Below are 17,599 nucleotides of genomic sequence, written 5' to 3'. Positions count from 1 at the left end.
GATGGTCACTCTAACTGAGCTCCAGAGTTCCTCTGTGGAGATGGGAGAACCTTTCAGAAGGACAACCATCTCTGCAGCACTCCCCCAATCAGGCCTTTATGGTAGAGTGGCCAGACAGAAGCCACTCCTCAGTAAAAGGCACATGACAGCCCACTTGGAGTTTGCCAAAAGGCACCTAAAGGACTCTGCCCATGAGAAACAAGATTCTCTGGTCTGATGAAACCAAGCATCACATCTGGAGGAAACCTGGCACCTTCCCTACGGCGAAGCATCGTGGTGGCAACTAGTTAGGATTGAGGGAAAGATGAACGGAGAAAAGTACAGAGAGATCCTTGATGAAAACCTGCTCAAGACCTCAGACTGGGGCGAAGGTTCACCTTCGATCAGGACAATGACCCCAAGCACACAGACAAGACAACGCAGGAGTGGCTTCGGGACAAGTCTCTGAATGTCCTTGAGTGGCCCAGCCAGAGCCCAGACTTAAACCTGATCGATCATCTCTGGAGAGACCTGAAAATAGCTGTGCAGCATCGCTCCCCATCCAACCTGACAGAGTTTGAGAGGATCTGCAGAGAAGAATGGGAGAAACTCCCTAAATACAGGTGTGCCAAGCTGGTAGTGTCATACCCAAGAAGACTGGAGTCTGTAATCACTGCCAAATGTGCTTCAACAAAGTACTGAATAAAGGGTCTGAATACTTATGCAAATGTAATATTTCAGTTTTATATTTATGAATTTGAAGAAAAAAATCTAAACCTGTTTTTGCTTCATTGAATAACAATTTAATACATTTTAGAGTAAGGCTTTAACGTAACAAAAAGTGAAGCGGTCTGAATTTTTTTCCCAGAATACACTTTGTGTTGCCTTACATTCATTATGAGTGGCTTGGATGGTCTTCTGATCCGTGTTTTCATTGTAGTGTTTTGCACTTACAATCCACGATAGATAGTTCAGGCCCTATGCTGAAGTGAGGCAAGGCAGGTTAAAATGGATACAGTATTAAACTAGTTAGCAGCACTAATAATGCCCAAATACCTTGTTTTCAGTGTTAAACCTTATCAGTGCCACTCCTGGTGTCACATTCATTCGTGCACACTATACCAAAACCGTTTTGCAACAACAACAAAAAACACTTTTTCCCCCCTAATTGGGTTAGTCCCCTATTTCAGTCTGTCAATCTCTATGAAGATATGAGGGGTCTATATGAGGTGTCTACATACAGTCAGTCTATATGAGGTGTCTACATACAGTCAGTCTATATGAGGTGTCTACATACAGTCTTTAGTAATGGTTGTATTTAGTAATAGTTGTATTTAGTAATAGTTGTCTTTTAGTAATAGTTGTATTTAGTAATAGTTGTCTTTTAGTAATAGTTGTATTTAGTAATAGTTGTCTTTTAGTAATAGTTGTATTTAGTAATAGTTGTATTTTAGTAATAGTTGTCTTTAGTAATAGTTGTCTTTAGTAATGGTTGTTTGAAAGGCCTCAGGTTGAAGGTTTGTACCTTTCAACCGTTAATGAAATGTCAGTGATGGAAATGTTGGGTCAAGGGTCAAGAAAGGCTCCCACTCAAATGGATTGTTGTCCAGATTGTCCTATCAATATACATGTAATAGTTTAGGTCAAAATGCATAGTTAAGATACAGGTAACTGCCAAATATAGTATACATTTGAAAAAACGGTGCTCCCACACAGGTGTGGTTCCTGAGTTAATTAAGCAATTCACATCCCATCATGCTTAGGGTCCCATCTTCAGCTGCTACATTGGTCCAACCCCCCAAGGCACTGGTCATTGCTGATTGGCTAGTCCAGTACATCTTTTGGAATCTAATGCCCGACCTTACCTGACTGTCACCAGCTGGACTGTCACCAGCTGGACTGTCACCAGCTGGACTGTCACCAGCTGGACTGTCACCAGCCTCCTGTCACCAGCTGGACTGTCACCAACTGGACTGTCACCAACTGGACTGTCACCAGCCTCCTGTCACCAGCTGGACTGTCACCAGCTGGACTGTCACCAGCTGACTGTCACCAGCTGGACTGTCCGACCTAATGCCCGACCTTACCTGACTCACCAGCTGGACTGTCACCAGCTGGACTGTCACCAACTGGACTGTCACCAGCTGGACTGTCACCAGCTGGACTGTCACCAGCTGGACTGTCACCAGCTGGACTGTCACCAGCTGGACTGTCACCAACTGGACTGTCACCAGCTGACTGTTACCAGCTGGACTGTCACCAGCTGGACTGTCACCAGCTGGACTGTCACCAGCTGGACTGTCACCAGCTGGACTGTCACCAGCTGGACTGTCACCAGCTGGACTGTTACCAACTGGACTGTTACCAGCTGGACTGTTACCAGCTGACTGTTACCAGCTGGACTGTCACCAGCTGGACTGTCACCAGCTGGACTGTCCGACCTAATGCCCGACCTTACCTGACTCACCAGCTGGACTGTCACCAGCTGGACTGTCACCAGCTGGACTGTCACCAACTGGACTGTCACCAGCTGGACTGTCACCAGCTGACTGTCACCAGCTGACTGTCACCAGCTGGACTGTCCGACCTAATGCCCGACCTTACCTGACTCACCAGCTGGACTGTCACCAGCTGGACTGTCACCAGCTGGACTGTCACCAACTGGACTGTCACCAGCTGGACTGTCACCAGCTGGACTGTCACCAGCTGGACTGTCACCAGCTGGACTGTCACCAACTGGACTGTCACCAACTGGACTGTCACCAGCTGACTGTTACCAGCTGACTGTTACCAGCTGGACTGTCACCAGCTGGACTTTCACCAGCTGGACTGTCACCAGCTGGACTGTCACCAGCTGGACTGTCACCAGCTGGACTGTCACCAGCTGGACTGTTACCAGCTGGACTGTCACCAGCTGGACTGTCACCAGCTGGACTGTTACCAACTGGACTGTTACCAGCTGACTGTTACCAGCTGGACTGTCACCAGCTGGACTGTCACCAGCTGGACTGTCCGACCTAATGCCCGACCTTACCTGACTCACCAGCTGGACTGTCACCAACTGGACTGTCACCAGCTGGACTGTCACCAGCTGGACTGTCACCAACTGGACTGTCACCAGCTGGACTGTCACCAGCTGGACTGTCACCAGCCTCCTGTCACCAACTGGACTGTCACCAACTGGACTGTCACCAACTGGACTGTCACCAGCTGACTGTTACCAGCTGGACTGTCACCAGCTGGACTGTCACCAGCTGGACTGTCACCAACTGGACTGTCACCAACTGGACTGTCACCAGCTGACTGTCACCAGCTGGACTGTCACCAGCTGGACTGTCACCAGCTGACTGTTACCAGCTGACTGTTACCAGCTGACTGTCACCAGCTGGACTGTCACCAGCCTCCTGTCACCAGCTGGACTGTCACCAGCCTCCTGTCACCAGCTGGACTGTCACCAGCTGGACTGTCACCAGCTGGACTGTCACCAGCTGACTGTTAGGCTATGATAACATTAACTCTAATTTAACCCTTTGAGCTGTCCTGCTATTGTCTATTGTTTTCTTTGTGGTATTTCTTTGTGGTTCTTGGATGTGTTTCTGGTGCATACGGGTTACATACAGGGGTGGAATTGACACGTAAAAAAACTCCACATTTTTGAGCTGAATGCCCAGTGATACAACAGTTGTGATTCGCCTTTTTCCCCACCTTCAATTCCACTCCCGGTTACATGTTTTAGATTGTTAGATTGAGAAGGAGTCCGATCAAGTATCAATCAATCAATCAAAAGATCGATAGATTGATTGAGATCAAGTATTAAATAAATGTACACTACCCCTACCCCCCAGTTAGTAATAAACATGGTATTGACCATCTTTGTTCTATAGACAAGTCTATCTATACTCTCTGTTGTCCTACTATAAACATCTCTGTTCTATAGACAAGTCTATCTATACTCTCTGTTGTCCTACTATAAACATCTCTGTTCTATAGACAAGTCTATCTATACTCTCTGTTGTCCTACTATAAACATAAACATGCCCCCCCCCCCCAACATGTCCCCCCCCCCAGTATATGTCCTGCTATTTATTTTCCCTTGGTGATCCCCAACACTGCTTCATCAACAGAGCAAAACCCATAACAACGATGCTGGGGGAGGACCATGTCCATGTCCCCCCCCTGCCCCCTACAGATTCCATCTTTTTTAAAGATGAAAGACAGCACTGTGTATTAGAGTTGGGGTTCATTTGTATTAAACTCAGTGACTTATTAAGGAAATTATATGAATTAAAAATGTAATTTTGTTAAATAAGTTATCTGGCTTTTTTTCAGTTTAGTCAGAAGTCATTTTTGTTCCAATTATAGTTTACTTCCTGAATTGACTGAATTCACCTCAACCCTGCTTTTGTATAAAACAAGTTTGAGTTATTTGGAAAATAAAAAAACAGTTGTCATGTTTTGAAGTGGATTTTGGTATTGATAACATGTTTTGTTGCATTCTTTAACTAATGAAGTGCGAATAAAGATATATATTTATTACCCAAACTGCTCTGTTGTTCAATGTGTTGATGCATGCTGCTGTTTCACAGTTAGACCACCTTCCATTGGTTTTGCTATCCTTTATGTAACTAGGTAAGTCAGTTGAGAACAAATTCTTATTTACAATGACGGCCTACCAGGGAACAGTGGGTTAACTGGTCTAGGAACAGTGGGTTAACTGGTCTAGGAACACTGGGTTAACTGGTCTAGGAACAGTGGGTTAACTGGTCTAGGAACAGTGGGTTAACTGGCCTAGGAACACTGGGTTAACTGGTCTAGGAACAGTGGGTTAACTGGTCTAGGAACACTGGGTTAACTGGCCTAGGAACACTGGGTTAACTGGTCTAGGAACAGTGGGTTAACTGGTCTAGGAACAGTGGGTTAACTGGTCTAGGAACAGTGGGTTAACTGGTCTAGGAACAGTGGGTTAACTGGAATAGGACCAGTGGGTTAACTGGAATAGGACCAGTGGGTTAACTGGTCTAGGAACAGTGGGTTAACTGGTCTAGGAACAGTGGGTTAACTGGTCTAGGAACAGTGGGTTAACTGGTCTAGGAACAGTGGGTTAACTGGTCTAGGAACAGTGGGTTAACTGGCCTAGGAACAGTGGGTTAACTGGCCTAGGAACAGGGGGTTAACTGGTCTAGGAACAGTACCGAAGAACAGTGAGTTAACTGGTCTAGGAACAGTGGGTTAACTGGTCTAGGAACAGTGGGTTAACTGGTCTAGGAACAGTGGGTTAACTGGTCTAGGAACAGTGGGTTAACTGGCCTAGGAACAGTGGGTTAACTGGCCTAGGAACAGTGGGTTAACTGGTCTAGGAACAGTGGGTTAACTGGTCTAGGAACAGTGGGTTAACTGCCTTGTTCAGCGGCAGAACGACAGATTTTTACCTTGTCAGCTCGGGGGATTCGATCTAACAACCTTTCGGTTACTAGTCCAACACTCTAACCACTAGGCTACGCTGCCACCCCAGGAAAATGCAGTGTCCCTCCATAGAGATTTAAGCATGAAGACCTGGGGGGGGGGGGTGGTATATGACCAATATATCATGGCTAAGGGCTGTTGGGAGTTTAAAAATTGTATTACCACAACTACTGAGTGAGGATGACAGTAGACCACCTGACAGTGCTGTTTGATAGTGAATATAAACACTACTAATATGTATTTTCTTCTTTGAAAGTGAAGGATTTATGTGGATTAAATATATTTTTTCTGCCTCCGTTTGCTACTTGGAACTCAGTTTGTTTGCCGTCAGCATTTCGGTTATATAGAAACCATTATAAACCCCACAGCACCTGCTTCAGCACCTGCTTCAGCACCTGCTTCCTCACCTGCTTCAGCACCTGCTTCATCACCTGCTTCAGCACCTGCTTCAGCACCTGCTCATCACCTGCTTCAGCACCTGCTTCAGCACCTGCTTCATCACCTGCTTCAGCACCTGCTTCAGCACCTGCTTCCACACCTGCTTCAGCACCTGCTTCAGCACCTTCTTCATCACCTGCTTCAGCACCTGCTTCAGCACCTGCTTCCTCACCTGCTTCAGCACCTGCTTCAGCACCTGCTTCAGAACCTGCTTCATCACCTGCTTCAGCACCTGCTTCAGCACCTGCTTCAGAACCTGCTTCCTCACCTGCTTCAGCACCTGCTTCATCACCTGCTTCAGCACCTGCTTCAGCACCTGCTTCCTCACCTTCTTCAGCACCTGCTTCATCACCTGCTTCAGCACCTGCTTCAGCATCTGCTTCAGCACCTGCTTCCTCACCTGCTTCAGCACCTGCTTCCTCACCTGCTTCAGCACCTGCTTCAGCACCTGCTTCAGAACCTGCTTCATCACCTGCTTCAGCACCTGCTTCAGCACCTGCTTCAGAACCTGCTTCCTCACCTGCTTCAGCACCTGCTTCATCACCTGCTTCAGCACCTGCTTCAGCACCTGCTTCCTCACCTGCTTCAGCACCTGCTTCATCACCTGCTTCAGCACCTGCTTCAGCATCTGCTTCAGCACCTGCTTCATCACCTGCTTCAGCACCTGCTTCAGCACCTGCTTCAGCACCTGCTTCATCACCTGCTTCAGCACCTGCTTCATCACCTGCTTCAGCACCTGCTTCAGCACCATCTCTTGAGTATTTCCCCTTTTATACAACAACCACTTGCTCATTTCTAAAAAGTTTGTAGTAGGACAATATAAGTATCTTTATAATACAATTGAACAGGGTATGGAGAGGTAGTGGATGAGTTACTCACTTTTTGATATCCGTCATCTTAAATGGTGTGTGTTCGTGCTTGTCTCCCGTGCGTGACTGAGTGTGCGATATTGGGGCATGCGCACGAAGGCAGGTCTGACCTGGGGCCATGTTTTCGGTATTTGTGAGAAATAACGCGCATGCGCCCTGGTAGGAACCACCGCACGGCCGGCGTCAGGCTCGACACGGCAGTGATTGCAGATTTTCCCTGTCAGACAGACGGAAGGTATGAGAAAGGGCGAAGGACTGGGGAGCCACTGACACACGGACAGACAGGGGCCCAGAGAGAGAGAGAGAGAGAGAGAGAGAGAGGACGAGATGAAGGAATCATATCAGGGAATAAGAAAACGACTGGATTAATCATTCAAACCATTTTAGGGAATAAGAAAATCGTCTGGATTAATCATTCATTTGAATTTGATTTGATTTGATTACACTTTACAACCAGCGACACCGCAGATGCCATCTGTTTAGCATCGGTTTGTACAATAATCCCGTGTGTATTGCAGCGACCTGGCTACTATCATAGAGCGGAGTACAATGACAACCTGGTGAATGTAGGATAATCTATCTAACCAACGGAATGCAATACAACCGGAATAAAGGACCGTTCCGGGTGAGCATCACCAACCGGGAGTGATGAGAAGAACCACGGAGAGACAGGACCGTGTTTCTGCTGTCGTCTGTCAAGGGTATTCTTCCTGTGTGTTGTGGACTGAACATTTATTCTTCCAGCACCCTCCTCCTCCTCCCCTCCTCCACCGGTGTCGTCTGGGGGTTGTAACATGGAGAGCTCCAGTGGCTCTGGGATCAGCGAATCCACCAAACCGCCAAACCACCAGTTGGAGAAGAAACGGTTAAACCGAGCATCGTCTCCGGCCAGGCCGTTCCTGAAGGATGTCCACTCCTTCCGCTCCTCGCCCAAACCAACGGTTATCGTACCAAAATCCCCCAAACTGACCAAACATCAGCACTCTTCTCCTGTGCCCGTGTCATCCAATCAAAGCCGCATCACCAGGCGCACCCCAACCGGAGCGAAGGATAACAAACCGGCCGCGGTGAAAAGTCACAGCACCAAGTCCTCCACAGGCACGAGAAAGACTGTTAAGGTAATCCAACATGCAGCCCCGGAGCATAAAACGACCGCCGCCAGCAAACCGACATCGCACAGCAGTCCACACCTCGCCCTCAAAGCCAAGAAGAGTAAAATAGCCACTCTGACCGCGTCTCACCACCGCCCACTCAGCCATGGCTCACCAATCCGCGTCCCAACCGGTGCTATCCCTGTCGGCAGGGTCAGTCAGACGGACAGCAACTCCGATCTCTCCGACTGTCCCTCTGAGCCCCTATCCGAAGAACAACGCCTGACCGCGGCCGCCAGCAGCGACGGGGAGTCGGGGGGCTCTGGGTCCAGCGACAGGGATCATGTGGGAGCGGATTATCCTCTGCAGGCAGGAGCATCAGCAACAGACGCGGCAGGGGCTACTGCTTGTAGTGGTGGGGTTTCATTGCGCACCGCGGAGAGTAGCGCGGAGGGTGCGGTAGTGGCAGCAGCGGGGAAAGGCGGCATGTCTCGGGCTCCAGGAGCAGGTGCTCACGGTCACGGAGGAGATGGGAGTAAACAGGAGAAATCGTTAACAAGCGCATCATTTATAAAACTGGAATGCAGCAAGGAGATAATCGAGGAGGATTTGATACGGGAAATTGAAGACCTACGTTCTGAAAACGACTACCTCAAGGTAAAGAAGGCTGTGGGAATGATTTCTATTTCTCATAAATTATCACATTGTCTCTTATTTATGGCAATAGACCGTGTGTAAATCCATACTGTTGTTTCTGCATCGCCAATTGCTGTAGTCAGTGTAGTCTGCTGTAGTAATAGCCTCATTGATTATAGTGTTATATTTGTATTCAGTGTAGTCTGCTGCTGTAGTAATAGCCTCATTGATTATAGTGTTATATTTGTAGTCAGTGTAGTCTAGTGTAGTAATAGCCTCATTGATTATAGTGTTATATTTGTATTCAGTGTAGTCTGCTGCTGTAGTAATAGCCTCATTGATTATAGTGTTATATTTGTAGTCAGTGTAGTCTAGTGTAGTAATAGCCTCATTGATTATAGTGTTATATTTGTAGTCAGTGTAGTCTGCTGCTGTAGTAATAGCCTCATTGATTATAGTGTTATATTTGTAGTCAGTGTAGTCTAGTGTAGTAATAGCCTCATTGATTATAGTGTTATATTTGTAGTCAGTGTAGTCTGCTGTAGTAATAGCCTCATTGATTATAGTGTTATATTTGTAGTCAGTGTAGTCTGCTGCTGTAGTAATAGTCTCATTGATTATAGTGTTATATTTGTAGTCAGTGTAGTCTGCTGCTGTAGTAACAGCCTCATTGATTATAGTGTTATATTTGTAGTCAGTGTAGTCTGCTGCTGTAGTAATAGCCTCATTGATTATAGTATTATATTTGTAGTCAGTGTAGTCTGCTGCTGTAGTAATAGCCTCATTGATTATAGTGTTATATTTGTAGTCAGTGTAGTCTGCTGCTGTAGTAATAGCCTCATTGATTATAGTATTATATTTGTAGTCAGTGTAGTCTGCTGCTGTAGTAATAGCCTCATTGATTATAGTGTTATATTTGTAGTCAGTGTAGTCTGCTGTAGTAATAGTCTCATTGATTATAGTGTTATATTTGTAGTCAGTGTAGTCTGCTGTAGTAATAGTCTCATTGATTATAGTGTTATATTTGTAGTCAGTGTAGTCTGCTGTAGTAATAGCCTCATTGATTATAGTGTTATATTTGTAGTCAGTGTAGTCTGCTGCTGTAGTAATAGTCTCATTGATTATAGTGTTATATTTGTAGTCAGTGTAGTCTGCTGTAGTAATAGTCTCATTGATTATAGTGTTATATTTGTAGTCAGTGTAGTCTGCTGTAGTAATAGTCTCATTGATTATAGTGTTATATTTGTAGTCAGTGTAGTCTGCTGCTGTAGTAACAGCCTCATTGATTATAGTGTTATATTTGTAGTCAGTGTAGTCTGCTGCTGTAGTAATAGCCTCATTGATTATAGTGTTATATTTGTAGTCAGTGTAGTCTGCTGCTGTAGTAATAGCCTCATTGATTATAGTGTTATATTTGTAGTCAGTGTAGTCTGCTGCTGTAGTAATAGCCTCATTGATTATAGTGTTATATTTGTAGTCAGTGTAGTCTGCTGCTGTAGTAATAGTCTCATTGATTATAGTGTTATATTTGTAGTCAGTGTAGTCTGCTGTAGTAATAGTCTCATTGATTATAGTGTTATATTTGTAGTCAGTGTAGTCTGCTGCTGTAGTAATAGTCTCATTGATTATAGTGTTATATTTGTAGTCAGTGTAGTCTGCTGCTGTAGTAATAGTCTCATTGATTATAGTGTTATATTTGTAGTCAGTGTAGTCTGCTGTAGTAATAGTCTCATTGATTATAGTGTTATATTTGTAGTCAGTGTAGTCTGCTGCTGTAGTAATAGCCTCATTGATTATAGTGTTATATTTGTAGTCAGTGTAGTCTGCTGTAGTAATAGTCTCATTGATTATAGTGTTATATTTGTAGTCAGTGTAGTCTGCTGTAGTAATAGTCTCATTGATTATAGTGTTATATTTGTAGTCAGTGTAGTCTAGTGTAGTAATAGCCTCATTGATTATAGTGTTATATTTGTAGTCAGTGTAGTCTGCTGCTGTAGTAATAGTCTCATTGATTATAGTGTTATATTTGTAGTCAGTGTAGTCTGCTGCTGTAGTAATAGTCTCATTGATTATAGTGTTATATTTGTAGTCAGTGTAGTCTGCTGCTGTAGTAATAGCCTCATTGATTATAGTATTATATTTGTAGTCAGTGTAGTCTGCTGTAGTAATAGCCTCATTGATTATAGTGTTATATTTGTAGTCAGTGTAGTCTGCTGCTGTAGTAATAGCCTCATTGATTATAGTGTTATATTTGTAGTCAGTGTAGTCTGCTGTAGTAATAGTCTCATTGATTATAGTGTTATATTTGTAGTCAGTGTAGTCTGCTGCTGTAGTAATAGCCTCATTGATTATAGTGTTATATTTGTAGTCAGTGTAGTCTGCTGTAGTAATAGTCTCATTGATTATAGTGTTATATTTGTAGCCTGTGATTCACCACTGTATCATTGTTTGAATGACTTCAGATCCTCACTGTTGGTTTGCAGTGACATTTACCTGCTATTCGCAGACGGCTCCTGTTGATATAGGTGACTACCGTCTGGTAGTAGTGTTGGAACCTAGAAGTCTGCTTGGGACATGATGTATCATCAGGTTATTGATGTTCTCATCATTTAAATCCCAAATGAGATGTGTCTTTTCATCACAAAAAAAAAACATGGTAACATGTAGCATCTTCAATCTCATCGTTTGTTTTTTGGTCAAAAATATTGGATGAATCCGGAAGATTCTTCTCTTGCTACATGAAATCCAATTTCAAATGTTCAAACGAACCATTTTTTCCCAACATGGGCTTTAGGCTATGTAGGTTATATATTCAGATAAGAAGTTGGGGAGGAGGAGGAGGAGGAGGAAGAGGAGGAGGAAAGGGGATAATGCGGCATAATTTTCCAGTTTCAGTTAAATGGATGGATGAATTCATATTCATCGTGTCTGACACTGTGGGATTGTCCTAACTTGATCACAGCTCACTCTAGCTCTCTGTTCATGAAGCTATAATCTACGTTGGCTCCTCCTCTCCTCTCTTCTCTTCTCTTCTCTTCTCTTCTCTTCTCTTCTCTTCTCTTCTCTTCTCTTCTCTTCTCTTCTCTTCTCTTCTCTCCTCTCCTCTCTCTCCTCTCCTCTCCCCTCTCCTCTCCTCTCCTCTCCTCTCCTCTCCTCTCCTCTCCTCTCCTCTCCTCTCCTCTCCTCTCCTCTCCTCTCCTCTCCTCTCCTCTCCTCTCCTCATAATGGGCCCGTCCCATAGGACCGACAACTGTCAAATGTCCCATGTGTTGTCAGAGGTTCAAACAAATCTGTTTTTCACTGTCAGTCTGTCTGTCTATCTCTCTGTCTGTCAGTCTGTCTGTCTATCTCTTTGTCTGTTAGTCTGTCTGTCTATTTCTCTGTCTGTCTATCTCTCTGTCTATTAGTCTGTCTGTCTATCTCTCTGTCTGTTAGTCTGCCAGCTGGGGCCACAGTCACACTCCCTATCTCCTCTCCTTCCTCTGTCCTCTTCCCACTTCTGTCTCTCTCTCTCTTCTCTCTATCTCTCTCCGTCCCGCAACACAAGCACAGTTCAGGCGTCTCTCTATCTCTCTCCGTCCCACAACACAAGCACAGTTCAGGCTTCTCTCTATCTCTCTCCGTCCCTCAACACAAGCACAGTTCAGGCTTCTCTCTATCTCTTTCTGTCCCACAACACAAGCACAGTTCAGGCTTCTCTCTATCTCTTTCTGTCCCACAACACAAGCACAGTTCAGGCTTCTCTCTATCTCTTTCTGTCCCACAACACAAGCACAGTTCAGGCTTCTTCCCTTCCTGCAACATAATACCTTCACAAAAATCATTAAGAGGTTATTGATTATTCGGGATGGACGGAAAAGGAAGATAAATGAAAGTGCAGAAGCACATGAGGCTAGAGGCTATAGGCCTGTGTGTCTTTATCAGTACGGGTTGATAGTGTTTAGAGGCTAGAGGCCTTTATCAGTACGGGTTGATAGTGTTTAGGATCAGGCCATCAGTATTGTGATGTATTGCACATTGACACCTTTTACACAAATCCCACCTTTCCACTTCAAGTCGGTGCGTTGACAAGCAGATTCCAGATCAGTCGCTATCCACCATGTGCATCAAACATCAAACAAGATTAGCTCAGTACCTGAAAACTTGATTGACTGTCAAAGCTAATAACAGCCCAGAAAGGATTTGCTAATGTCGTAAACTGCTACTTTTTCATTAACAACGACAACCATGAAAGATATTTTTCTGGCTATTGATTTACGTTATCTATGTGTCTCTGTGTGTCTCTGTGTCTCTCTGTGTGTCTCTGTGTGTCTGTGTGTCTCTCCTCTCTCTGTGTGTCTGTGTGTCTCTCCTCTCTCTGTGTCTCTCTCTGTGTGTCTCTCCTCTCTCTGTGTGTCTCTCCTCTCTGTGTGTCTCTGTGTCTCTCCTCTCTGTGTGTCTCTGTGTCTCTCCTCTGTGTGTCTCTGTGTGTCTCTCCTCTCTGTGTGTCTTTGTGTGTCTCTCCTCTCTCTGTGTGTCTCTCCTCTCTCTGTGTGTCTCTCCTCTCTGTGTGTCTCTCCTCTCTGTGTGTCTCTGTGTGTCTCTCCTCTCTGTAGGTCTTTGTGTGTCTCTGCTCTCTGTGTGTCTCTCCTCTCTGTGTGTCTCTGCTCTCTCTGTGTGTCTGTGTGTGTCTCTCTGTGTGTCTCTGTGTGTCTCTCCTCTGTGTGTCTCTGTGTGTCTCTGTGTGCCTCTCCTCTCTGTGTAGCTCTGTGTGTCTCTGTGTGTCTCTCCTCTCTGTGTGTCTCTCCTCTGTGTGTCTCTGTGTGTCTCTGTGTGTCTCTGTGTGTTTCTGTGTGTCTCCGTGTGTCTCTCCTCTCTGTGTGTCTCTGTGTGTCTCTTCTCTCTCTGTGTCTCTGTGTGTCTCTCCTCTCTGTGTGTCTCTGTGTGTCTCTCCTCTGTGTGTCTCTGTGTCTCTCCTCTCTGTGTGTCTCTGTGTGTCTCTGTGTGTCTCTCCTCTGTGTGTCTCTGTGTGTCTCTCCTCTCTGTGTGTCTCTGTGTGTCTCTGCTCTCTCTGTGTGTCTGTGTGTCTCTCCTCTGTGTGTCTCTGTGTGTCTCTCCTCTCTGTGTGTCTCTCCTCACTGTGTGTCTCTCCTCTCTGTGTGTCTCTGTGTGTCTCTGTGTGTCTCTCCTCTCTGTGTGTCTCTGTGTGTCTCTCCTCTGTGTGTCTCTGTGTGTCTCTGTGTGTCTCCGTGTGTCTCTCCTCTCTGTGTGTCTCTGTGTGTCTCTTCTCTCTCTGTGTCTCTGTGTGTCTCTCCTCTCTGTGTGTCTCTGTGTGTCTCTGTGTGTCTCTCCTCTCTGTGTGTCTCTGTGTGTCTCTCCTCTGTGTGTCTCTGTGTGTCTCTCCTCTCTGTGTGTCTCCTCTCTCTGTGCGTCTCTGTGTGTCTCTCCTCTCTGTGTGTCTCTCCTCTCTCTGTGTGTCTCTGTGTATCTCTCCTCTGTGTGTCTCTGTGTGTCTCTGTGTGTCTCTCCTCTCTGTGTGTCTCTCCTCTCTGTGTGTCTCTCCTCTCTGTGTGTCTCTCCTCTATCTGTGTGTCTCTCCTCTCTCTGTGTGTCTCTGTGTGTCTCTCCGTGTCTCTGTGTGTCTCTCCTCTCTCTGTGTCTCTGTGTGTCTCTCCTCTCTGTGTTACATTATACATACAGAAGTTTCAAAACAATAAAGACATTACAAATGTCATATTGTAAATATGGGTTGTATTTACAATGGTGTTTGTTCTTCACTGGTTGCCCTTTTCTTGTGGCAACAGGTCACAAATCTTGCTGCTGTGATGCACACTGTGGTTTTTCACCCAGTAGATATGGGAGTTTATCCACATTTGTCTCTCTATTATGGTCATACATTTGGCAGGAGGTTAGGAAGTGCAGCTCAGTTTCCTCCTCATTTTGTGGGCAGTGAGCACATAGCCTGTCTTCTCTTGAGAGCCATGTCTACCTACGGCGGCCTTTCTCAATAGCAAGGCTATGCTCACTGAGTCAGTACATAGAAAAAAGCTTTCCTTAATTTTGGATCAGTCACAGTGGTCAGGTATTCTGCCACTGTGTACTCTCTGTTTAGGGCCAAATAGCATTTTAGTTTGCTCTGTTTTGTTGTTTATTCTTTCCAATGTGTCAAGTAATTATCTTTTTGTTTTCTCATGATTTGGTTCGGTCTAATTGTGCTGCTGTCCTGGTGCTCTCTCTCTCTCTCTCTCTCTCTCTCTCTCTCTCTCTCTCTCTCTCTCTCTCTCTCTCTCTCTCTCTGTCTCTCTCTCTCTCTCTCTCTCTCTGTCTCTGTCTCTGTCTCTGTCTCTGTCTCTGTCTCTCTCTCTGTCTCTCTATCTCTCTCTCTCTCTCTCTCTGTCTCTCTCTCTCTCTCTCTCTCTCTCTCTCTCTCTCTCTCTCTCTCTCTCTCTCTCTCTCTCTCTCTCTCTCTCTCTCTCTCTCTCTCTCTCTCTCTCTCTCTCTCTCTCTCTCTCTCTCTCTCTCTCTGTCTCTCTCTCCTCAGGATGAAGTGGAGGAGCTGCGTGCAGAGATGGAGGAGGCCCGGGACAGTTACCTGGAGGAGGAGGTGTATCAGGTGCAGGAGTTACAGAGGGAGCTGGACCGGTCCAATAAGAAGTGCCGGATCCTCCAGTACCGTCTCCGTAAGGCGGAGCAGAAGAGCCTCAGAGTGGCCCAGACTGGACATGTAGATGGAGAGCTGCTACGCAACCTGGAACAGGACATCAAGGTATGTGTTGTTGACTAGTGGTCCAACCTGGTCAGGACATCAAGGTCTGTGTTGTTGACTAGTGGTCCAACCTGGAACAGGACATCAAGGTATGTGTTGTTGACTAGTGGTCCAACCTGGTCAGGACATCAAGGTCTGTGTTGTTGACTAGTGGTCCAACCTGGTCAGGACATCAAGGTCTGTGTTGTTGACTAGTGGTCCAACCTGGTCAGGACATCAAGGTCTGTGTTGTTGACTAGTGGTCCAACCTGGTCAGGACATCAAGGTCTGTGTTGTTGACTAGTGGTCCAACCTGGTCAGGACATCAAGGTCTGTGTTGTTGACTAGTGGTCCAACCTGGTCAGGACATCAAGGTCTGTGTTGTTGACTAGTGGTCCAACCTGGTTCATATACTGTGTCCATATACTGTGTCCATGTACTGTGTCCCCATGGGACTGTGTCTCCATGTGACTGTGTCTCCATGTACCTGTGTCTCCATGTACCTGTGTCTCCATGTACCTGTGTCTCCATGTGACTGTGTCTCCATGTACCTGTGTCTCCATGTACCTGTGTCTCCATGTGAGTGTGTCCCCATGTGACTGTGTCCCCATGGGACTGTGTCTCCATGTACCTGTGTCTCCATGTACCTGTGTCTCCATGTACCTGTGTCTCCATGTGACTGTGTCTCCATGTACCTGTGTCTCCATGTACCTGTGTCCCCATGTGACTGTGTCTCCATGTACCTGTGTCTCCATGTGACTGTGTCTCCATGTACCTGTGTCCCCATGTGACTGTGTCTCCATGTGACTGTGTCCCCATGTGACTGTGTCCCTGTGTGACTGTGTCTCCGTGTAACTGTGTCCCCGTGTGACTGTGTCTCCGTGTAACTGTGTCCCCGTGTGACTGTGTCCCCATGTGATTGTGTCTCCATGTACCTGTGTCTCCATGTGACTGTGTCCCCATGTGACTGTGTCCCCATGTGACTGTGTCCCTGTGTGACTGTGTCTCCGTGTAACTGTGTCCCCGTGTGACTGTGTCTCCATGTAACTGTGTCCCCGTGTGACTGTGTCCCCATGTGATTGTGTCCCCATGTGACTGTGTCACCATGCAGGTGGCCAAAGATGTGTCAGTGCGTTTGCACAACGAGCTGGAGAATGTAGAAGACAAGAGGACCAGGGCTGAAGATGAGAATGAGCTGCTGAGACAGAGGATCATTGAGGTGGAGATCTCTAACCAGGCTCTACACAATGAACTGGACAGAACCAAAGAGGTAGGAGAGGAGGAGGAGCAGGAGGGGGAGGAGGAGGAGGATGGGGGAGGAGGAGGAGGAGTTTGAGATATCTAAACAGGCTTTACTAGGAATCAGGGATCATCAACTAGATTCAGCCACGGGCCGATTTCTTTTCTTGAACGGATGTTTGGGGGACCGGAACGTAATTACAAATAATTTGTTGAATGCAAATTGACCGCAAGAAGCCCAAACAGATTTAATATTTGACTACAACATAATCATTTAAAATCTTGCTTACATTTGTATACGATCACATACAGTGCATTTGGGAAAGGATTCAGACCCCTTGCCTTTTTCCACATTTTGTTACGTCACAGCCTTATTCTAAACCGAATAAAAAATTATCATCAATCTACACACAATACGCCACAATGACATCACAATACGCCACAATGACATCACAATACCCCACAATGACATCACAATACGCCACAATGACATCACAATACCCCTATAATGACATCAATAATACCCCACAATGACATCCCAATACCCCACATTGACATCACAATACCCCTACAATGACATCACAATACCCCACAATGACATCACAATACCCCACAATGACAAAGCAAAAACAGTTTAAAAAAAACATTTACACATTTACATAGAGTAACCAGTTAAAAGTTCTAGAACACCAACTCATTCAAGTTTTTTTTTTTTTTTTTACTATTTTCTACATTGTAGAATAATAGTGAGACATCAAAACTATGAATTAACACATTATGGAATTATGTAGTAACCAAAAAAGTGTTAAACAAATCAAAATATATTTTATAGCCACCCTTTTGCCTTGATGACAGCTTTGCACACCTGATCTCAGCTTTGACGCGACAAGCTTGGCACACCTGTATTTGAGGAGTTTCTCCCATTCTTCTCCACAAATCCTCTCAAACTCTGTCAGGTTGGATGGGGAGCGTCACTGCACAGCTATTTTCAGGTCTCTCCAGAGATGTTCGATCGGGTTCAAGTCCGGGTTCTGGCTGGGCTACTCTAGGACTTTCAGAGAGACTTGTCCCAAATCCAATTCCTACGTTGTATTGGCTGTGTGCTTAGGGTTGTTGTCCTGTTAAAAGCTTCACCTGTCCCTCGATCCTGACTAGTCTCC

General features: G+C 45.7%; 2 protein-coding genes across 2 annotated transcripts in view; both read left to right on the top strand.

Annotated features, from left to right (window-relative positions):
- The first annotated feature begins 1,734 nt into the window (after positions 1-1,734).
- On the top strand, positions 1,735-4,521 carry LOC124040700. The gene is made up of 5 exons (XM_046357775.1): positions 1,735-1,788; positions 1,992-2,130; positions 2,525-2,662; positions 2,760-3,125; positions 3,199-4,521. Exons 1-5 carry the CDS (start codon positions 1,735-1,737, stop codon positions 3,324-3,326), a joined length of 825 nt encoding a protein of 274 aa, XP_046213731.1. The 3' UTR covers positions 3,327-4,521.
- Positions 4,522-7,194: 2,673 nt separating this feature from the next.
- The window catches only part of LOC124040699 (microtubule cross-linking factor 1-like), a 137,003-nt gene continuing 126,598 nt past the window's right edge, over positions 7,195-17,599 (top strand). The window contains exons 1-3 of the mRNA XM_046357774.1: positions 7,195-8,497; positions 14,997-15,221; positions 16,312-16,470. Of these exons, the coding sequence (XP_046213730.1) occupies positions 7,544-8,497; positions 14,997-15,221; positions 16,312-16,470 (1,338 nt within the window). The 5' untranslated portion in view covers positions 7,195-7,543. The remainder of the gene's footprint in view (positions 8,498-14,996; positions 15,222-16,311; positions 16,471-17,599) is intronic.

This window comes from Oncorhynchus gorbuscha, linkage group LG08 (assembly GCF_021184085.1).
Source record: "Oncorhynchus gorbuscha isolate QuinsamMale2020 ecotype Even-year linkage group LG08, OgorEven_v1.0, whole genome shotgun sequence".
Lineage (NCBI taxonomy): Eukaryota > Metazoa > Chordata > Actinopteri > Salmoniformes > Salmonidae > Oncorhynchus > Oncorhynchus gorbuscha.
Note: the sequence above shows the minus strand (reverse complement) of the source record. Positions and strands in the feature narration are given on the sequence as shown.